Below are 23,401 nucleotides of genomic sequence, written 5' to 3' on the forward strand. Positions count from 1 at the left end.
AAGTTGCACCAAAACAAAATGAACTTCAATGTTGATATTCTGAAGCAAGAGGATTACAGTTTTTCAGATGGTGATATTAAACGGGTCATCTGGAAACTTCTAAAAATAGAAAATATGCTGTCAACGGGAACTCAATGGGAGACAGGAATGCTTAAGGCGGCCATGTAGCCATGGTTTCTGCAGAACTCGTGCTCAAACAAATTGTTTTTACGTAATATTTACCACTCGTTCATTTTATACAGTCCAGAAACAAAAGAATCAAGTTAAGCAGCATTGATTTCAGAGCGGACACACCTCTCACCAGGACAGCTGCCTCATCAGACAGAGAGGTGCACCTCTAATATTTCCAGCACATTGTCATCATGTAACCAGTGTCACACAGGATGGCCCACTCACCAGTGCACGTCGCTTTCTGCCGTATATAGATTATGTCACAATATTTGTTTATAATATTTACCTAGTTGTCTACTTGGCCTTTAGCTTGATATGTTCCCCACTTTGTAATCTAAGTAGAGAAAGATGATCAAGTTTAGTGTGATTGATATTTGTAAATAATTATATACATCATGTTTGACTTTCTTTTATGTAAGAGGATTAGGGCCAGTGAAGAAAAAAAAAGGCTGAATTCTGACTTTAAAGTGACAATTCTGTGAGAAAAGTGAGAATTCTGACTTTACTCTCATAATTCTGACTTTAACTTTAAATTCTGCCTTTTTCTTCTCAGAATTCTGACTTTAATCTCAGAATTGTCACTATAAAGTGAGAAAAAAGTGACAATTCTGAGAGAAAACTGAGAATTCTGACTTTAAAGTGAGAATTCTGATTTTAATCTCAGACAGATTATCATAATTCTCACTTTAAAGTCAGAATTCTGAGAAAAAAGTCAGAATTTTAAAGTCAGAATTCTGATATTAAAGTCAAAATTCTCACTTTTAAGTCAGAATTTTCAGTGTTTTCTCATTACTCAGACTTTTTTTTTTTATCAGAATTTTGACTTTAATCTCAGAATTGTCACTTTAAAGTCAGAATTCTGCCAATTATTATTTCTTCTTCACTGGCCCTAATCCTCTTCCGTATTCTTGAGAAATGCTTCATGAAGAGGTTTCCATAGCCACTGGTGTCAATTAATCCGAAATCTACATCACAGGACCATATAAAGCGTTCTAAACAACCCAATAATATGTGCGGTGCGTCACCAATCCCATGATCCATAGTGGGTTCCGTGAACGCACCTCCGTCCTGTTGGCGTGATGGACATCTTCAATGCACTGGATAGTATTTGGTCAATGAAAACGCTACATATTTTTTATTTATTTAGGAAATTAACCCGTAAAAAGGTAAATAAAAAAACAGGTGAAGATTAATCGTTTAGTTTTAGTTTAGAAAATGCAGCTTGAGCCGGATAGACGCGTGAATCCCCCTCGTTATGGTCGATACTGGAGCGTTGAAGGAGTTAACCCCTCCATGTCCAGCCCCCTGCGGACTCGGGTGGGCGGAGCTTCACTTCACCGTTTTTGTGTGTGAGCTGGAGGCAGTTTCTGCGAGAGGGAGAAAGAGGCAGAACCAACATGGGTGTCGGACTGGTCCCGGCCGGCGAACCAGTCCAGATTTGAAGTTCTCCCGTCTCGGACTGACCACCAGAAGCGTCCATGATTATGCCCAGCGCCACCGTGTCCGTGCGGAGTTTGTCCGAAGTGGAGAAGTACCTCAGCAGCCGGATGGTCAGTGTCCTCTTCTTTTCTCTCTTGTGTGGGAAAGCGAGCCTCGTTATCTTGTCTGATTCCAACATCTCACGTATGACGGTGTGTTCGCGCGTGTGAGACAGTGGGAATACGTGAATGCGCGAGAGTTACAGAAACAGGTGTCAGCCGGCGTAAACTCCCATTGTAGTGACTGTTGTTGTCCTGCTGGTGCAACAGACCGGGTAGAATGACGCTTCATTGGTCCCCACTTTGGAAGTTTGGGCTGTTATTAGCAGCATTGCAGGAATAATCTGGAGGATTAAACAGAGAGGCATTGGAATTACTCATTAAATGTGTGTGGTGAACTGCTTAAACCATTGCTAACTTAGTGTCTACCTGCGTTATTGCGCATATGGTGACGTATTTATTCAGTATATGTAAACAACACTGTATAAAAACATGCGTCCCTTGTTTTGTTTTGGTTTCTGTCTGATGTACACACACCGCAGAATTTGAAATGAAGCTTTTATACTCACTATGTATTTACATTTGGATTTTGGTTCCTGGCAATACCATATTAAAGCTATATTTTATAACCAAGCAGCTAATCTGAAGTAGCATACCATGAGGAAAATGAAGTAGAACCTGAGGTATTCCGCAAATGACGTGAGAAACACGCATCTAAAAACTTCTTCTATACATATTCTTCGTTTCTTAGACTCATTCAAGCTCAAGATATATTTCCTAAGACTGCGATTAAAAGCGTGCAATGGAAAAAAAAAACATTTTAATGATGTGTCTCACATTGTTTTTGTGTTAAAATATGCTTTTTTCCTGCCGTCCTCTCTTTCCTCTGTCCTTGGATGGAAGTGTCACTCTTCCTGAAATTCAGGTGAAACGATGAGTCATTATTTGTGTATTTCACTGTAGTCTCTTTTGCATTTTTTCATCATGACTGAATACATCATCGCCTCCCTAAGTAAAAGGAATAATGAGCAATTAAATCACTAGAAATTCCTCCCATGAGTGCCACTAGTAACAAGATCATTCTCTCAGATACTTTGGTGCTGCAGGCTCAACAGTGATAAACAAGACAGCTGATTGTGAAGACCGCCTGATTATTGAGATAAAACGGATCATGTGACTCCCTGAAAACTGCATATAACACGACCAACAAAACCATTTTCATGCAATATTCATGTGACAGAACCAGCAGTGAGTGAGTTGTTGTAAAAGCTCCTGTTGCTATGGTGAAAACAGCATTCGACATGCTGTATTTCTTGTGAAGAAGGAATGTTCGAGTATTCTGAATTTTCCTGAGTGGCTTGAGGGTGGAACAATTCAATTCAAACAAGACTGAAAGAGTGAAACATGAATGGCACAAAGCAGGAAATTGTAGAATGCCAACCTTCATGATGGAGTCTCTGAAGTATTTTGCCATTCACATAAAGTTACTCATAATCCAGCGACATCTAGTGGTCTGCTTGTGTGGTCCCTGTAACTACAGTTTGTGATTGTGACCTTTAAACATGTGGAGGGCCCATTTCATTGTTACTATTCTTACAGCAATCATGGTGAAAAGAATTAAATACTGTGTAAATACTGTGTAGTGCAACCTGTAATGAAGCTCACACCATCAACTATAAGACGTGTTTTGTTTGCTGGCCACTTATTTATCCAAATTGAATCCCATTCAAGAGCTGCCTGGACCACTGGGGACGGCAGATGTGGGCCGTGTTAATGGGCTATTGGTTTAGTGGCGGAGCAGCCTGTCGATGAGATAATGCTGAATACATCTCAAGCACTTCATCCTGCCGCCACCCCCCACTCCCCATGAGTATTGTTCATTCAAGAAACTTCAATTCTGACCGTTTGGAATCTCACTATAACATTTAGATGAAGTCCAGCTGTGGAGAACACCAGCCAGATGTTTAGCCAGCACTGGTTGCAGCAAAAAGATATGATCAATATTGTTTCTGTAGCGGTGGGCGTGGGTGGGATCTTCCCGTTTCTCCACAAGTATGAGAAAGTTTGTTTCTGAAAGGGTCAGCTGAAGGGAATACCAATAAGCGCTGTAGACTTCTTCCCCTCTGGGGTTGTGTTCTGGTCTGAACGGAGGGTTTTGTTCCATCTGGACGAGTGTGCCAGCGCTGTGCCCGGCCGCTCGGAGCAGGGGGCTGACACAGCGGGTGCCTTGCTATAAGCCACTCCATCCATACTAAAACTGTTTTGTTTCAAATAGTAATATTGTCCCGAGTTGTTTTCCTCCTCAGTATGTGGGATTAGGTCTTTCACGCTTCTTAATATGGCCTTGTGATGGAAGGATGATGAAGAATGGACCAATGCTGCAGCCACTATGACTCTGGACCACATTGGAAATGAGCTAAATAAATAAATAAGAATAAGGTTGAAATCAAAAAGACCAATTTTATCTATTTAATTATTATTATTTTAGTGTTATTATTATTATTATTATTTAATTATTTTCCCACTGTTGCACCACCTGAAGAGCTTTAATAACGCAATTATTATACTGTACATTGCTTAGATTCTGACTTACGAAACATTGGTTCAATTTTTAAGAACAAGATTGTGAAGATTGTAACAATATGTCTACTGTAAAGTGACTGTTAAGGTTTTTTTTTTTCCTCTCCTCTTTCTGATCTTTTATATCTTGATAAAGTGTCGCCTTGTAATGCAAACTAATTGTAATTCCCCACAACGGTACGCTTTTTTATATTCAACATATTTATAATATAGATTTTTCATATTATAATATCAGAAATGATAATTTTTTGTGTAATTTGTGGATTTCATAGATTTCTAGTTGTTTTCATTTCGACTGATTATATTGTAGATTTGCCTCTGGTCCAATATGTTTTATTTTGTTAATTCATTAATTTTTGGCGCATAGTTCTGGAAAGTTCTTGTAATAATAATAATAACAACAATAATAATAATGATAAGTTGGAACTAGGTTGATTTATATTTGTCAGAAATACACTGTTGAATAAGTTGGTTTTAACCCTTTGACTCAACAATAGCAAGCTTGTATTGTAAGGGAAATAACTTTTGATCAGGGCGGTGACACACGCGATGGTGATGAAAAGTTGCTCTGATAGCTTCCTGGTTGTGTATGTAGTGGTTTTTCTAGTGGAGTTCATTGTGTCCTTGTGCAGTAAAGCGTTTCGCAAAGGCGTTGTAATACTGCCGGAATAAAAAAAGTTATAATTTTATTGCTTATTTTATTTCAGATTCTTTCTCCTAAAGTGTCTCAATGTTGACACTATATTTCGCTTTTTACTCCCTTAAACCCGTCGTGTGCTCAACCGGCATTGAATTGTTTTGGTGACAATGTCAGTCAAGATGGCCACAATATTCCCACAATCACTGTATGAGGGAGTTATTTATAGTCAGATTTTTAATTAAGGTGTGACTGTAAAAATGGCTGATGTGTGCAAATGTTTAGGGGATTAACTGGGGAGTGGATGTGGGGCATAACTGCTTGTCAGAGACACTCGCTGAGCGACGTTGAGATGTATCCCATGTACTCCATCCATCCCATTCAACCTGTAATATGACGTCCAAAAAAACAACAATGGAATGTGACCAGGTGCGGTTTTATATTTTACTGGTTCTTTTCTGGATGAGTCAAAATACGTTCTACTACTACTATTACAGTGCATGACGGGAGTTGTAGGCGTGCTTCGCCATTTAAACCAATTGACCAAAAACGCGAGCTGGTGTTGGATGCATCACCAGGTGTGTGTGAATGTGTGTGAACAGTATGTGTTCTACTGCTCCTAAACCACTTCAAAGCTCAGCCCAAATGTTATCTATTCAGAATCACAGTGGTAGGACTGAATGGTCAAGTTAACCTTCCCTTTTTTAAAAATGTTTTGCTTATTTAGATCATTTAAACAGATTATTGATTTTATTTAATATATTTTCTTGAGTAAGAGAATTTGGGAGGACAATATTTTCAAGCCAAAGAGGAAAAAAGAATGATTGATGGGTTTAGATTTTTTGTCTCTGACTTTATAGCGGTATAACTCGGTTGTAACTAATAAGAGTGTACAGCTCATGCATGAAAGTTGCAGGTATATCCGCCTCCTTTTGCTATTCCTTGTTGATCCAAAGAAAGAAGCCAGTGAGCACTGACCAGGAAAACAAAGCCCTGCCTCCCCCCTTCCTACAGCAGGCAGTTTCTCATATGCATCTGCTCCGAGGTCCTCCTGAAGATTGAGGCTAATACAGCTGAATCCATGTGTGATGCTGTCTGGCGAGGTCAGATCATACGAAATGGGTCAGGGTGTTAGACAGACGCCGCATGCTATGTAGGCCAGTGTTGTGGGGGCTCGGGCTGGGGTGAGGTGTGCTGGAGGCACCCTGCAGGCTAGAGAGACTCTTGCAGATCCTGTTTTTTACGATGCTTTGATCAGTTGGGCCGTCTTTCCTGCTCGATTAACAAGTTAGTTGGGTCTGCCCTGAGGGTGGGGAGGTGGAACATGGATAAACATGTTTATTGTTGTTTGACGTTTCTGGAGTGTTACTCTGTTGCGTTGTGTCAAGATTTGCAGAAGCTGTTTTCAGTGATTCTAAATTGAACTTTATGTCAACATATCGCTACAAAGCTACCATCGACCAGAAGCTAATTTATGTTGCATAGATTTCAGATGGATTCTTTCATTTAAAGAGGTTTTTTATTGAGCTGACTGCAGTGGGGCTCTGAATGTACTGCACTTTCTTTCTCCAGTGGTGGTCCTTGAAAATAAACACAGTTCTTTGGCTCCGTCTGCTTGGGATTTCTTGCTCTCGCTGGTTCTGTTCAGGAGTGAGTATGAAATGATGGTTGGCAGAGTTGTGTGTGGTTCATGCTCTCATGAATCATGTGTTGTGTTGGATAAATTCATCTAGGTGAGAGGTGAAGATGTTTTCTCGCCACATAAAGTTGAACAACGTCTTGTCTCATCAGACACCAGGAAGGAAAATGTTCCAGAAAGTAGGAATTTGCTTCGGCAACTGAGTAGCTCAACTTTTTGGCACTTTCATTTGACTCACTGGATCTTGTGAATGAAAAGCTTTTTTGAGGAACTTTTAGTATTTTAGATTCTCTGGAAAACTGTGGCAGGGAGCGTGAATTTGCTGCCCCATCAAAATAGCTCAACAAATTGTGCCCAATATTTTGTGTGTTAGCCATTATTTTCCAGCTCTGCCTTGACTCTCTTGGGCAAGGACTTCTCTGGAGCAGACCTGGGAAAAGTGCGGCCTGGGGGCCATATGTGGCCCCGTGTTTCATGGCCCTCATGAGGTCAGACTAAAACTATACAACTGAGAAGTAGTAATTTTTCTGAGAATTTATTTGCCCCCGTTTCCCCTTACGATTAGATTGATCTGGAGACATTAGGTTTTGGTGTTGTTTAAATTTGTGTGATTCCGGCTCTGATTGTTTGTTTTGCTTGCAGTTCCTAACAATTCTCAGTCACAATTCTTTGGAGAGAATGTGTTTAATTCAGCCTGCTGAGACCAGATGTTTTCTGGATGACTTCATCATGTTTCTTTTTATTTTTTATATGAAACTTTTACTTTTTTTCTCTGAGAGTTTTCCTTTAAATACATTTGAAGTCCATCAACTCATATATAATATAAATAAATATTTTACATTTTCTATTTACAAGAGAGCATTATTTTTGAAAACCTCTGGGAAACACAGTTAGACCTGATGCTTCATGTTTCTGTGTTTCCACCAGTCATCAGACGATCCACGATCAACTTTAATTTCGTCTTCCGCATTGTTATGGTCTTAACTAAACTTGTGTCAAGCATTAAGTTCATTATCCATTGTCGAACGCTCATAATCCCCTCAACACACGTGCACACGCTCACAACTGACTGTCTCTCCGACATCACCACGTCCATAATCTGTGATTAAAAACATTTTGTTTTGTGCGTCAGCTCTGACTCAAAATACATGGAAATATTTTCCTGATTTACCCTGGTGTGAGGTGTGACGTTACACGTGCAGAACATTTATTTAACCAATATTTAGACTCAAAAACATTCAATAATGAACAGAGTCCAGTGATCCTGAGACAATAAACATCTTTGAATGCTAGTGTCTCCTGAAGTGGGGAGCACGCACTCGCTGTTCGTGTATGAGTGAGCACTGGTCTGGGCACTGAGACTAGGATTCTCACTGCCCGACCCGAGGGGTCATGGTTGGCCAGTCCATCAGTTTCTTTAGCAAAGTTGTCTTGGGGGTGTGTTTAGGGTTGTTATCGTGTTGTTGTTGTCGTCATGATCCCATGAAAGGACATTTGTGTACTCACTTTTGTTAGACTATAATAAAATAATACTAAAATGGTATGTTAACCGAAGGCTACAAAGTATTTTTAATAGAACCCTTAGGTACAGCAGCACTTGAATACTGAATACCAGGGTGTTTGAACCTTCCTACATCATTGCGTCCCTCCAGACCTTTTAATCCTCACCCCGGTTCACCCTCCTACCTCCAGCCCGGGGAATGTCTGTAGAAGTGTTTGGGTGAACCGAAATGAAAAGTAGGGCAGCGCCTCAGCAGTTCTGCGAGGACATTTTCATCAGTGTGAATCTAATTCATTTAGCAGAGCCGCTCAGCCAGAGAGACCCACAATGTGCTCCAGCAGTTATTCAGCATGAGTTGTAACAGGCCCATTAAATGGTAATATTTTTCTGTAGGATCTTATTGAGACATTCATCTCATGTAGAGAAAGACATCTGGGTCTTGTTATGGAGTCATTTTAGCCGCTCGCTGGAGTCCTGCGTGTTGTTATTCTAAGAGAATCCTCTGGCTGTGTTTTTGGTTTAACGTTGATGGAGAATCAGTGAGAATAGAAAAGTAGTTTCTGCAGTGATCGGTCGATAGCAGCAGCAGCAGCATCCATTTCATACTCATCAGCAACTTGAAAGAGGTGAGCATACACTTCTGTGATGTAGGAAATACAGAGGGATGTCAAAGTTGAGGTTGAGGATGGACAAACGCCTGAGGAGCTTGCTTAGTTCCAGCTCTGCAGAAATAGTAAGAGGCTGTCTGGATGAACAAGGCAGCTCTTTGTTTTTGAAAAGACTGAGTAATATGAGCAACCTACACACCAGCCTGTCGTACACTTCCCTCTTTGGAGGAGGACATGAAGCGCCTCTTTCTTTTGTTCGACAAACTGGTTTGACAAAAAGGCAGCTGATGTCTCAACCTGACTGTTATGACAGGAGATATTGGATTCACCACAGATTACAGCGCGATTGTATACAAGCTTGTCCGTCTGTGATTCCATATGCAGCTGCTCAGCTGTTGTGAGGTGGATCATGACAAAGTCAGCTTTTTTCTCTGCAGAGAAAGAGTTCTGTGTTCTCGAGGGACAGATGCCAGAGAGGTGGGGTGGGGGCTGACAACAGGGGACTTTAAGCACTGCAGGCTTGTGCGACATCTACACAAAGATTCACAAACTACTTGTGTGCCGGGTATATATTTAGTGTCAGACCTAAAAACACACAAGGTAGTTTCAGCGGTTATGGGGAAACCAGATCTTCTTATGAGCATTGGTTGGTTACAGCAAGTATCAGTTACTTTGAACTCTCAAAACAAGTTTGGCTGGTCGACTGAGCATGAGTTCATAGTGTAGTGTCATAGGTGGTAGTTATACAGCACGTGTCGGATTAGGCACTCAAATATTTAACGCTGTGAGTCATCTTAAATGTGAACCCTCCAAGTTCGAACATGAAAACGCGTTTAAAATTGAGCAGCTCTCATAATACTGTTATTACTATCTTGTTTTTGTTTGTGGATTGGATTGTGTTTGTGCTGATGTTTCCTTCATCACATTGTTTGAGTTGTTACGTGTGTTCTTTTGGATCTATTCATTACTTATGTTTGTCATAAAATAATTGAAATTAATCTCTGATAGTCCCAACTGGATCAGTCCAGGTGAAATTGTGACCTTTTTTGTGACAGAGAACCAGTGTCCTTGACTGGTCCCCTCATCCTGTCCGATTATGGTTCAAAGCCACAGAACCAGCAACGATACGTATCTCGATACAAGAGTGGTGATGCGATACTTTGCAATATATTGCAATACTTTAAGCTCACTAATATACTGTAATAAGAACCGTTATTCTAAGGTGGAAAATCAGATAAAATAGTGCAATATTGTGTGCATGAAAACAAGTTCATTGTAATGTCAACTGTCAGTTAAGTTTCGCACTCCCAGAGAGGAATGAATTACTTTATTGACTCCACAATCCACAGTAAATCACCCCAATGTACAAAAAGAAAATAGTTAGTATTAAAAACGTTATATTATATCAGAGTGTCTTTGTTTTAATTATTGACATATCCAACTTAAAATATCGAGGCAATATCACACAATCACGTATTGTGATATTTCAGTAATAATATCGATACAATTTTGAGAATTTTGGAAGTGTTGCAATATTTGAGCGTAGCGATATTTTCTGACACCCCTAATGCAGACCCCACAGTGATACCGGTCCTGTAAGAACCAAATGGCCTGTGTGAACCGTAGCTCCTGGTACAGTTGCCGCTAGACAAAAAATACAAAGTCCATGTAACACAAGATAGCTTGAGTCCAATGGTTGGAATATCAGACAAATGCTCCTCTGCTGCCACTTTACACTGAAATTGATCACTTACCGAACTTTCATTCACTAACAGTTTAAATAACACATTATGAAAGTATAAAAACCCAGCTCAAGTATGTTTAAAACCAAACCTAAAGCACAGTGAATCAAAAAAAAAGTTCATAACAAATCCACTGTATTCTAAAAGGTAGTCTTGTCTGGGCTGACGCTTGATAATTCAAGTTGAATTCAGGTCCATGATGATAGTGTTCTGCCTAACTTGCAGTTATGTATGGTATTTTATTGTGATTTAAAAACTGCCTGTAAGACATAAGCATGATGGACCACGCAGTCAGCTGAGAAAATATGTCCCTCCTTCACTGCACAGTAGGTGTTGTTTCCTTTTTCTTCAATGTATTTTGCAAGCAGTATGTTGCTTTGTTAGTTTCTATGAGCACAAAAGCACATAGGTGTACCCGTATCTGAATCTTGTAGACTACCATTGTATCGTGGCAGTTTGAGGCATTATCTGAGTCATAATCCCATTGAACTATAGGCTCTCAGTGTTGTAATCTTTGCATATGCATGTTTCTCAACTTATTAGTCGTTCAAAAGCAAACCTGACATATAGTTTGAGCTTAGTGGGTCATGTGTCTGTGCGTGGTACGCTCTTATTGTGAAGTGCAACATGTAACTGGATGATGTGGTAATGCTAAGCAGGACTGAGCCCTTTAAGTCTGCTGGAGGTTGCTGTGATCAGTTTATTTTCTTCAAACTAGCAGTGTTACATTTGTCAGGGATTAGCGGGGCTTCGAGGACCAGTCCACAGGATTGAACAACAATGTGACAGCATCAGCTTGCAGAGTCTCACAGATGGTTTCAACACTTCTTTACTTCCGTAAAGCTATTGCTCTTGAACCTTTGATGTGCAAATATTGTGCAATGCTGATTCGATTGGGGAAATGGACATTTAAAGTAACAGTGAGTTACGAGCTCCTCCAGGAAACTGTCCACACCAGTGCTGCATTAACAAGTGGAAATGTATGTGTCACAAGGAAAGACACTATTCAGCTCAGCACAAGGACACATGATTAGTGGCATGCTGACTAAATTCAAAATTCTGCTGACGCGAAGTGAAGAATGCAAGAAAAAAAAGGGGTACTTTTACGACCAAACAATAAACTGAACTGAGGGCCGTACTCTGCTTACATTGTTATTGACATTTCTGCTGGAGCGAAGTATGAACAAAAATATAGCGTAAAAATTAATCACCCATGAGCGAACTTTTCACACTTACTTTCATGTCTTTTGTCTAAAGTGGCTTCACGGTTTTGTGCAGCAGCCTGTGAGAAGGTTGACAGTTTGTGTTGAGGAAGCTTTAGCTTTGGACTTCGTCCTTTCAGTTTTGTCCAGGCACTTTGTTTGTCCTGCTACAACACAAAAATATTCTAAAGATTGACCCAATGGGCTGTACGTTCTAATATGGTCAAGTTTAACAATATACTGAAACATGTGAAATGCATTGGACAGCTGGAAAGCAAGTGCAGGCGAGTGGTTATCAGCCAGTGTAAACAGTGGTGCTGGAGTGGAGTAACTGAGCAAGCTGCTCACCTTTACGAAGCTTACATCATCGTATACTGTGGTAGAACTTTAGACTGGTCAAACCAGCAAGCTGCCACAGAACAGGATGTTGTATGTGAATGTCTCTGTTGCCCGGTTTGACATTATCACTGACCTACATCTGTTGATCATGCTCCACTTGTTCCTCGCACATCAGCGTCCTCTTCTGAATATTGTTATTGTATCGGTAACAGGAGCTGACTGCCGCTCTTGAAATCGAACAGATGTACCCAATAAGAGCATTACATCAACACCCAGATGGTCTCACAGCAGTGGCTACGGAACAAGACTAGACAGTCTTTTTTTTGTGCAGCGCGTCTGATAATGGACTTATTTGTGAAGAAGAAGCTCATTCACTTGCTTTGTAATGCAGATTTTTCTCAAGTCAAAAGTCGTCTTTCTTCAAACAAGTACATTTCCATCAATTATGGGAACTCATCTGCATACTTTTCTCGTATTGTCTTGATTGTTTAACAGCCCAACACACCCACGTACAGTCTTACAGCCTCATGTACTGTATGACCGTTCCGGTTTATTCCTCTCCTTTTTAGATTCCTTTATTGAATTTTGGGATTAAAGCTGTGACCCAAAAACAAGAGTGGAGACCTACTTCAAAATATCGCTAATCTTAGATATAGTTCAACCCATAACTTACTGTAAATAGAGCTGCAACTCACGACTATTTTGATTCACTGACTATGATAACGTTAGCTGGCATTTGTTCTGGTTGTGGAACACACTGACACGTATGATTGTATTGCTGTCTATGGTAAATAAAAAACAAACGACGCTTGTATTTCAATGATTTAAAACTTGTATAGAGTTAAATGCTGTTTTGAAACTTCACTCACTGAAATGAATTTGAAAGGAATGTCTGGCAAATGTTGATGTAAGCCTCTTAAGTGTCCATTAAGTGTTTCCATACTTCTAATGTTTTGGGCTGTGATGGTCACAGATCATCAGCCTTGTCGTCTCCTACTGCAGATTGTGCTAAATGTGTGGAAAAGGTAGTGATGGCATCACAAGTTGTCAATACTTACAAATGTAAATACAGTGGTACCTCGGTTTTCGAACGTCCTGGAATTCGAACAAATCGGAGTTCGAACAAAAATTTAGAGATTTTTTTTGGTTCGGATTTCGAACGAAAATCCAGAACTCGAACTGGACCGTGCTAGTGTGTCACAAGGGAGGTGCTCGCTCTCCACACCTCCGAGGCTGGAGCACGCACTCCAGGGTTTGATGTCCTGTTGTGGGATGGAGCTGGGACAGGGATGAGGCGAGTCTGGGACAGAGCGTTACTTGGTTTATGACTTTGTCACAGCCAAACGGCACAGAAGCGCACATTCAGAGCTGGACACGCACCGGGCACCTCTTCACTTCTGGAGAGACGTCACTCACTCAGCAACCCCTCCCACATGCAGTGGCCACACACATAGAGGAACAGCGCACCTGCAGCAGACACTCTACATTCACTCCTACAAAAGACTATTTTAAGGCTTGGAACGCATTATTTATTTTCCCATTCATTGTAATAGGAAAAAGATCTATTCAGATTTCGAACAAATCGCTTCTCGTATGGCCGCCTGGAACGGATTATGGTCGAGAACCGAGGTACCACTGTATGGAGCTGTTACGTAGTTTTCCGTGTCACTTGCTTGACTTGAAGTTCTGGAGACTGGTCTTGGTGTTGTCCCAGATAAGGCAGTCTTGACTGCCATTGCCTCCACTCTTTGGAATACGAGGTAATAGTGTGCAGGTTGTTGTTCTGTCCTGCCTTTGTTTGCAATCGGCTCAAGAGTGGTAACAGTTTCAGAAACAAACTTGTGTTGTTTTCTTGTTTCAATCTTTTTACTATGTAGTCACAGTAGTCTTGTAACATCTGTATCTCTTCCACTTGACTTACGCCTTTATTTCCTTTCTGCAGGACCGGAGTACTGAAGGTCTGAATGTATCTGCATCGATGCGCCGCGGCTCCTCTGAGAACAATCTGGACCTGGACCTAACTGATGGAGGTCCCGTTTCCGCACTGGGCTTTGAGGTTCAGCGTAGCCGATCATGCTTGGACAACCTCCAGCAGAAGATATTGAAAGTCACGGAACAGCTGAAGATCGAACAAACGGTGCGGGATGAGAATGTGGCCGAGTACCTGAAGCTGGTGAACAGCGCCGACAAGCAGCAAGTGGGCCGCATCAAGCAGGTGTTCGAGAAGAAGAATCAGAAGTCAGCACAGAACATCGCGTCGATGCAGAAGAAGTTGGAGCAGTATCACCGTAAGATGAAGGACAGCGAGGTCCAGCTCTCCACGCCTCCTCACTCTGGCAAGCACAGCACGATACCCAGGGAGTCGCCGAGAGAGCTGCTGAGGGACATGACCGGCAGCGGTCGACATCCCACCATGGACAAGATCAAGACCATTGGGCCCGGGGTGTCATTGTCCCCTCCCTTCTTCTTCAGTAAACCCAGAGAGTTTGCAAACCTCATCAGGAACAAGTTTGGCAGCGCTGACAACATCGCCAGCCTCAAGACCAGCCTGGACTCTTCTTCTCCTCTGCCCTCTGACGGTGTGTAGGACGCCACAGAAATACATCTGCTGTTGAACCCTTGAATCTCAATGTTTCTTTTTAAGCATTTTTGGCTTGGGAAACTGGGGCTTATTTTTCTGGTCTTTTGGAAACCACTGTTCAGCATTAGGAAAGGTTTTATGTACAAGTCATTAAATGCTTAATATCTCAATGCACAAATAGATTATCTCTAGGGGTTTTTGTGCTGACCCTTCATCCTCTTTGCTGCTTCAGTGGGACAAACATTACCAAAAACATCGTCCTTCTGAGGCGGGTCAAACACTATTACAAAAGAGGCTTTTATTGACTAAACCGTCACAGGAATGCAAGGAATGTTACATATTTCAGGTTAATAATGGCTTTGGCTAGTTTCATAATACTTGACTTAACACACCTGTCTGTATTTAACACACTTGTGGCCACATTAAGTGACTAGCTGGGCTGTGACTCATAAAGACTTCTTTTTTTATGTCATTTAAAAACACTTTGTCACAATGTCATTTTGACGCTTTCATTTTTCTTGCTTTCATGTTGTATTAATGCTGGGTGCTGCTGTTTTCTTGGTCTGCTTTTTTGTGTTTCATCCACCACCGTAGAATCCAAGGATGCACCGATTATTCGGTAACTTGAATATATTTCGACCAAATTTTGAAATAAGTCACATTCGGCCTTCGCCGGATTGAGTTAAAAAGGCTTGTGGCACAGTCAAATATGCAGTAAACTTCAACAATCATTTAGCTTCAAGTCAACTTTGCGATGTGAATCGCAGTTTTTGAAATCACTGGTAGAAAACCTTGCAACCCGCTCTTCCACTTCAGCGGTAACAGCACAGTCTCTTTGGTCTTCGTTTTTACAGTTCAATAAATATGTTATTCATATCAAAGTATACATCTCCCTTCACCATATATGTAGGCCTGGTTTACAGGGAAGAAGTGCTTGTATGTCGATTGCATCAGACTTCCTCTTAGCGCTTCTGTAGAAAACAAAAACCAGATCGCATGCTGAATGGGTGACTTGGTGCTTTTGGTGAAATGTCAGCTAAGTGGAGATATTTTCAATTGTTGTAGAGCGACAATAGAATTGCAGTTTGCTGTTGTCAAACTGTCTAGAGCTTTCTGTCTACTGTGCCAAAAGGTCAAGAACTTGTTTGTTGTGGGTTTCATGTACTTTAATGCGCTTTAGTTATTTAGAATGCATGTTTTGTTGGAAGGACAAGGACAAATTCAAGTGAAAAAGTTTTCTGAATATTTGAAAAACATGTCTAAAATATATTGTAGACTATTTATGCAATATTGAAAAAAATGGGGGAAACATAACCTACTTTGGTATCTTTCATTTTCAACCCTAATATCGTCATGTTTTTCAAGTGTGAGGAAAGTGAAGTCATGTTGCGTGTTGTTTCAGGGTCAGCAAAAGTGCTGAGCAGCAGCACCTCATTGGTGGGCAAGCCCAAGTACCCCAGCGATGACGAGTGCTCCTCAGGCAGCGCCTCCATTTCCGCTGAAAGCAACGGCCACCCTGCGGCCGAAGGCGCCAAAGCTGGTACGATGGAGGGTCTGCAGCTGGACGAGGAAATCCAGAACAAACTGGCTCTGAGTCTGGAGGAAGTGAGGGAGCTCAAAGAGGCCCAGAACCAACTGGAGGAGAATTTGGAGGAAATCAAGGCTCAGTTCAAGAAAGAGTACGGAATCGTCAGCCAGACGCTACAGGAGGAGCGAGACCGGTAAGTCGGTAGAGAACATCAAATTTTGTTTCACACTCGTATGAATGGCTCCTCGGGCTTCATCCGCCAGATTCGAGCGCTTGGAAGACCAACTCAACGACCTGACGGACCTTCACCAGAATGAGATGGCAAATCTGAAGCAGGAACTGGCCAGCATCGAGGAACGGGTCGCCTACCAGGCCCATGAGAGGGCGCGGGACATCCAGGTCTGTGCCCCGCAAAAATACCAGTCCTCGCCATCGACAGTGCTCAGGAGTTTATCTTTTAGGTTGATGGTTTCAGATAATGGCTACAGACGTCTGCTTTTTATGTGAAAAGCAATGGCATTACTACATAAATACATGGCTTCCCACCAGGACATAGCACTGGTGGAAGCTAATGAGAAACACGCTTCAAGTGGAATTGAATTCCAGCCTCCACCCACACCTGCATGTGAGCTCATTTCTGAAGGATCATTCCGCTGCGTTTTGTTTCGCGTGTTTCTCTAGAGACTTGGAGCTGTCTCGATTGGCTGTCTGCTTGTGAAAGAGTCTTCTGGGAGTGTCTCACTGTCCAATGACAAGCGTCATCAGTCACATGATTGCAAAGGACGTGACTGATCTCAGGCCCAGCTGCGTCCAGCTGTGAACGAGAAGTAAAAAGTCTCAAAAAAAAAGTGAAACTCTCCTCCACCCGGAATCGATTAAAAACAAAAATATGTCAGAGGCTTTATAATGAATTAGTCACTGTGAATTGCATTTTTTAAATGAGCCCCAGACCTGACATGTACGGTGGCTGAGAAGTGCAAAACACGTTTCCAAACTTCTGAAACAAAGTGACAAACTCATGAAACAAATTTACGAATAGCAGATCACATTTACAAACGTCTTTAGCTAACTGAGTTTTTTAAATGTCTTTCCAAGTTGGTAATGTGTTTTCAGAGTTGGTAAAAATGTTTCCACTGTATGCAAATTTTCCGAAGAATCGTACGGAAAGGGAGGGGACCAAATTACGGACGTGATCCAGAAGTGGCTTCTGGGAATGTTCCAATTGTACCAATGGTGGGGTGTCACCATTAGAAGTAACTGCTGTAAACGCAGAATTATATTCAGTTCAGCCACTTAGCGCATTTTTGTGTGGCTGCTCATTGGAATGCTCGGTGGACTTTGGATTAACAGATGTAGCAGATCTGTTTAGTCAACTTGCACAATATTTCAACGAAGGCCACTGGTACCGAGTGATCCTGGATTTGATGACTAGTTTACATGGGGTGAATATTAGTCTGCGGACTGTCAAAGTGAAACTTACTGCTGCCAGTTATACCGCAGAAAGGATTGTTCTCCTGAAAATGATGTTATAAGAGCCATCAAAGTGGACGGGCCAACTGTTTGGCGATAGAACGATGTTGCAGATAAACAAACAAACGCATCTACTGCGAGCAAGATGTGACGATGTGATGCGATTGAATGTGGAACATTGCCAACAACCACTTCCGGATCACGTCCTCGATTGGATCCCTACCTTTCCGTACTATTCTGCAGCAAATTCGCATACACTGAAAACAAATTTACCAACTCTGAAAACAAATGTACAAATTTGAAAACACATTTACAAACTCAGGAAAACATTATTTTGCATTATTTTAAAGAGGTTTGTAAATTTGTATGAAATGATGTAAATGTTTTTCACTATTCGTAAATTTGTTTAAAAAATCTGTAAATGTGTTTTGTACTTCTCAGCCACCGTAGACATGGCAAAAAAAAACAAAAACTAAATAATAATCGTGGGAACGAAATAAGTGTGTACATCCTAATTTTTAGTATTTCAATCCCTTTATATATATATATTTTTTTTTGCCATGTCAGGTGTGGGGCTCTGTACATTTTCATTTTTAAGAGTTTAATTTTTAAGTTTAAACCTCAGGGTGGACGTGCACCGGTCATTTTTTTGGTGCTTCTATCCTCAAGTTTTTTTAAAGATACATTTTTCGTCCATAAGTACAATCTCTTCAAGTCTCCTTCATGATGGACGCTTTGGTTGTGTCACCACATTGCACTGAAAAAAGCTCAATATAAACAATCTGTGCTATTTCAATTGATTCATCTTTTTGTCTGCCATTTATTAATTCATCTGTTAAAGCCCTTGTTTTAGCTAATAATTTAAAATATTTGACGCTTGAATTTCGGTCATGCCGTCATTAAATTGTGAGTCATCCTTTTGAGACCGGATCGTCTTCCTCTTCCAGGAAGCGCTGGAGTCGTGTCAGACCCGCGTCTCCAAGCTGGAGCTCCAGCAGCAGCAGCAGCAGACGGTGCAGCTGGAGAGCCACGACGCCCGGGTCTTACTGGGGAAGAGCATCAACATCATGCTGGCCATCATCACCGTCATCCTGGTCTGCGTCTCCACCGCCGCCAAGTTCGCCGTGCCGCTGGTCAGGAGCCGGCATCACGTGGCCGCCACCTTCCTGTGCGTCATCTTCTTGACCATATTCTGGAAAAACTGGGAGCGACTACAGTTTGCTCTTGACAGAGTGCTGGTGCCGGCCTGAGGAGGCGGCTGATGCCGACGTAGGACTACAAGAGATGATTGGTTGTACAATCGTCTGAAGAAATAATCGCGGTGCATTTACCTAGGCCACTAATCGTCTTGTTTAGACTCAGACTGAACTGGTGATTTCACTGAACTTGAATGTGTGTAGCTTACATTTGGATTTTAATAGGTTTCATGATTCGTATCGGTTTACCAGGTCAGTTCATACAGATTGAACCCATGAGCCACCTTTAGTTTGCCAACATCACTTTTATTTGGACACATACGTGTATCGTTTCCTCATCAAAAAAAAAAGGAGTCGGACCAAATCTCTTATGAATGCAGATGTGCTCTTGAGCACCATATTTTCATGGAATAATGCTCAGAAATGCGAGACGCCGGTGTTGGTTCTCAAAGTTGTCATTTGTTCCTGCATGAATTGAGTTGGACTGAAGCTAAATCTTCATGCCCAGACCTGCTGCAATCCCTCCTTTCACCTTCCTATGTAGGACCCTGTAATCCTCTTCAGGGAACGGATAAATTCAATACAGTTATTGGTCACAAGGTGGGGCCAAATGTATTATTTCATTCTTAAGCCCACTCCACTCTTGGTAGTTTATACAAATCTCTCGACACTGTCACTCCAAAGCGTGTCCTATTTTTTTTAAAAAGCCAACTCAGTCTGTGTGTAACAACAAAAACTCAGACCAGAGTTCCTTGTCTATGCACCATGTGAAATGAAATTAAATGTGGATTTAAAGTTGTCAAATGAAGCAGCCCAAAACATGCACATTCTGGGTTCATCATGAGACTCAAGTGTTACTAACCAGACCCCTGAAAGAGGAACTGTCTGCATGTGTCGGACTCAAAGTTCCTTCTAGTCTGCCCCAAAATAAATAAATAAATAATATAACACCACGGTACCAGAAGCTAATCATTACTGTCCATTTTAGTATTTGCTAAAACATTCCATGTATACCTCAGTATATGTATTTACCATCCATTCCAATGTCAGTTCCTCTCCTCCACTCTCACCCTTCCCTGATGTTTAAAGTGCAATACGTTTCATTTCTCTGTTTGTGATTTGTTTGTTTCTTGTCTTTGTGGTTTTCTGAAAATGAACTCAACAGATCCATAACCAGGGTTCAGATAAGACCAGCTGTTTCCCTTTCAAGGGCCAAAAGAAAATCAATGCAAAAGCATTAGTGGCGCATGATTATGAACGGCGAGCGCGTCCACACTGGCTTGTTATGAATCACTTCGTCTTAATAATGTGACAATGAAACGATGCTTATACTGTGATTTGAGGCCTTTTTTCTTTTGAGCCTTCAGTTTGCTAATCATGATGAACCTGTGACGGCATGTGTGATGAACCGTGGGTCACTATTGTCTGCCATAATGTGATCACTTTCTAGTCATTGTCTGATGATCTTCCTCGCCGTTTTGATGCGTTTTACTTTCAATCTTTCTTCTTCTTTGGTGTACCATGTGATCGATCAAGTGTATCTTCATGCATCATGTGCCTTTGTCCTTCTTGGTTCTGTTAAATTAAACGTTTTTAATAACCTAATAACGTGCAAGTTCAGAGTGACGCGTTTCATTTTACACATGGGGAATTGTAGTTCAGCCATGTGGTATTGAGTCTCCACCACAAGGAGGCGTCAGCGCCACACTGTCGTACTTCCGGAAACCAGCTTCCCTTCAAGGCCCGATTCTGACCACTGAGGTACAGCTGCCTGATTTTGAATTTTTAGCACTTTATTTTCGAAATTTAGTCCTTTATCCAAATAAAAATATTAGAAAAAAAAACAAAAACAAATATGAACCAAATGGCTGAAATATGTTTGAGAGATTTTAAAAAATCCTTTTAAAGTTCACATGTCAAAAGTGGCCCCAGGATCAGACAGGAATCTGCACAGCACCACCTCAGGGTCATGTGACATCTTGCTATCATCACCTCAGTAACACCTGGAATGACAATGAGTTATTCTTCAGTCTTGAAGTTACGTCTGTTTGCTTTGCTAAATGACTGCAGTTTGAATGTCTGAGCATTTTATTTGAATTTTTATTAGGCGTATACACCTAAGTGTGTACACCATTGTTGAAGGTATAAAGTTCTGTCTTATTTGACAGTAGATCATATGATCTAAATACTGTATCCTGAAGAGTGCCGTCATCCTCAGTGGTCGCCCGAGTCAAATCAACAGGCCAGTGAAGATGTGGTTTCATGACACAGTATCGAAGAGTTGATGACGTTTCATGAAACAGTGTCCCAATCTTCAGAGGCCACCAGGTGGCACTGTCTCCTGTAAAGTTTTTGGACAACTACTTCAATGCACAAGTCAGAAATATCTGTCATGTAGTTACTAGTGTCCTGTCGGAGTGAAGTAGAATAAACAAAACGTTTGAGGTACATCTGCTATGAAGAAAGCAAAAGCCCAAGCCGAGAGGTCTCCCTGCTACATTTCACTCTGCTCAGACGCAGCCCGTGTTTGTTTTTGTCCTCTTCCAACAAACTCAGTCACGTCTGCTAATGTGACCGTTCGGCTGTTGATCGTGGCACACACCTGCTGCACTAGCTGCCCACATGACCATCTCGAGCTCATGCTCAGGAAAGCTATCACGGATGGCTTAACTCCACCGCTCCTCGATGCGGGTCACCAGGTACAGGAGCCAGTTCCACCAATTTTGTCAGCGTGACTTGTGCTGCCAGCCTGCACGACAAAGCGAGGCACAGATACACTGCGACACAGGAACGAGGATGACAGGCAGCTGATCTGATTCACTTCTCATGTCTGTCCAACCGAAAAGTTAGAGTCATCCACCTCGAGGCACGAGCCTCGGCCCGAGACTGTGATTGACTGGCTCTCCGCCCACTGTCCACCATGTATAAACCCCCTTGTCTTCCAAAACTCTACTCCTCTTTCCACTCAGCCTGTGACCCCATGGAGCATTTTTGCAAGTCTTGTGATGCACGTCTCAACTCCGTGGTCCAACACGATGCCTGTATCATGTGTCTGGGCCTGGAGCATCTGAGTTTGAGCCACCCGTGTCCCACATGTTTGGTACATACGGGAAAAGACCGTCACATGTCGGCCATCTTTGTGCCTTTGGTGGGGAAGGCCATGAGGCCTCTTTCCCCCCAGTGGCTGAGTCCTATCCGCCAGTGCCAGAAGGAGCACCTCAGAGGTTGGTTTGCCCCAACTTCACCAAGGACAATCAGTGTTTTTGTATCCCTGAGAATGAGGAGGACACCATGTGGTCGAGGCTGGAGGAAAGTGAGTGCGGCCCTGTGGAGCTAGGCCAGAGAGATTACCTCCTGGACTAGAGATGCCTCAGCCCTTCAATTTGGCTGTAGAGACACTCGTAGTGCCTTACCTCTCTGAAGAAAAGCCAGAAGAGGAAGACCTCTCTGAGGACATATACTTTCCATTGCAGGATGATCACTATGTGCCCCAAAATGGCACGACTCTGGAGCCACTCGGCAAAGGACCTCACTTTGCCGCTCTCCATTTGTGTGTCCCCCAACACCTATGCCAGGTACTCCATGGTGGCTGGAGTGAACTGCTCCCAAGGGTTGCCACCACTTGGAGATACTGTACTCAAAACATTTATTGCCATACTTTATTATACCTAGTAGTCAAATAAAGGATATTTAATTTTGATCCACGAGAACACTTGACAGTTTAAACACAGAGTTTTGATTCAATGACTCTTTCGAAGAATCCTTTTCCACCTAGAGATCTTTGAAACATTTGAGAAGCCGTATGGCGTGATTTTAGGTGATGAAAGATTCCATCCTTGGAGTCGTGTCTGTGTGGATCTCTGCCACAACAGAAACGTCATCATCGGATTTAGTCGATTACTAATCAGACGAACGATCTGAAAAACACGGAACAACATCAAAATAAAGTTGAATGAGTCATTGGAGGCCACAGTTAGCACCGTCTGCTCGACCATTAGCAACGTCTTGCGCTGTGAACTCTTACATCCGGTTGAGAGAAGGTCTCGCCCCTCTGTCACTATGATCAGGCAATGCTTTCTTCAAAGGGGCGGGGTTTAAGATATCCATCCGATGAGGAGGAGGGAATAGACTTGTTAGAAATTGGGAGTCTTGTCCATCTATATCTGCCTCGTAACAAAATAATATGAACAGGAGTCAATGGAGGATGAAAGCTATGTTCTGATCAAGCTTGAAATATGCCATAGATCTCACATATGATCTATGATATATCTGTGAATTTGAGAGATACTTTCTAAACGCTGTGAGAGCACTGCTTTTCGATCTGCATCAAAAGTTACATTAGGTTTAGTGTGCTATGTAGTAGCGAACTACAGTGCTTGTGGCAGAACCAGCAGGCAGGACGAGATCTACAGCGTCAAGTGTTGAACGATGTCAGCTAATGTTTGCTATCTTCTCCCTCTGATAGTTTGGTACCTTTAGCATCTGCCTCAGCGCTGGAGCTGTGATGCCGACTGTGGAGGAATGAAGCCAGCACCTTGTAGTGCAGCTCACACACCTGCCACAATAGCACTTTCCAGTTGCTGCTGGGGAGCCATTTCAAAAGGTCAGAGGAGCCGAGGAGCAGAAGGCGCCGTCTAAATCCTTAAAACTGAGATTTAAGATTTAGATTTAAGATTTCGATTTGATATTTTGATTTTGATTTAGGATTTAGTTTTAACTAGTGTTCAAC

The 23,401-nt window shown here is 41.9% G+C and overlaps 1 protein-coding gene across 1 annotated transcript; it reads left to right on the top strand.

Moving 5' to 3' along the window:
* The first annotated feature begins 1,526 nt into the window (after positions 1 to 1,526).
* LOC128771089 (transmembrane and coiled-coil domain protein 3-like) lies at positions 1,527 to 20,278 on the top strand. The gene is made up of 5 exons (XM_053886224.1): positions 1,527 to 1,721; positions 13,840 to 14,476; positions 15,881 to 16,199; positions 16,270 to 16,405; positions 18,424 to 20,278. The coding sequence occupies exons 1-5, from the start codon at positions 1,650 to 1,652 to the stop codon at positions 18,724 to 18,726; spliced, it is 1,467 nt and encodes a 488-aa protein (XP_053742199.1). The 5' UTR covers positions 1,527 to 1,649; the 3' UTR covers positions 18,727 to 20,278.
* Positions 20,279 to 23,401: the final 3,123 nt, after the last annotated feature.

The sequence above is a fragment of the Synchiropus splendidus genome, chromosome 14 (assembly GCF_027744825.2).
Source record: "Synchiropus splendidus isolate RoL2022-P1 chromosome 14, RoL_Sspl_1.0, whole genome shotgun sequence".
Classification (NCBI taxonomy): Eukaryota; Metazoa; Chordata; class Actinopteri; order Syngnathiformes; family Callionymidae; genus Synchiropus; species Synchiropus splendidus.

Excerpts from the sequence above, each read along its gene's own strand:
- LOC128771089 (XM_053886224.1), top strand. The coding sequence starts at position 1,650 with ATGATTATGCCCAGCGCCACCGTGTCCGTGCGGAGTTTGTCCGAAGTG. Across the intron at positions 14,477-15,880 it reads TTCTCCTCTGCCCTCTGACG|GGTCAGCAAAAGTGCTGAGC; the intron begins GTGTGTAGGACG and ends GTGTTGTTTCAG. Across the intron at positions 16,406-18,423 it reads AGAGGGCGCGGGACATCCAG|GAAGCGCTGGAGTCGTGTCA; the intron begins GTCTGTGCCCCG and ends TTCCTCTTCCAG.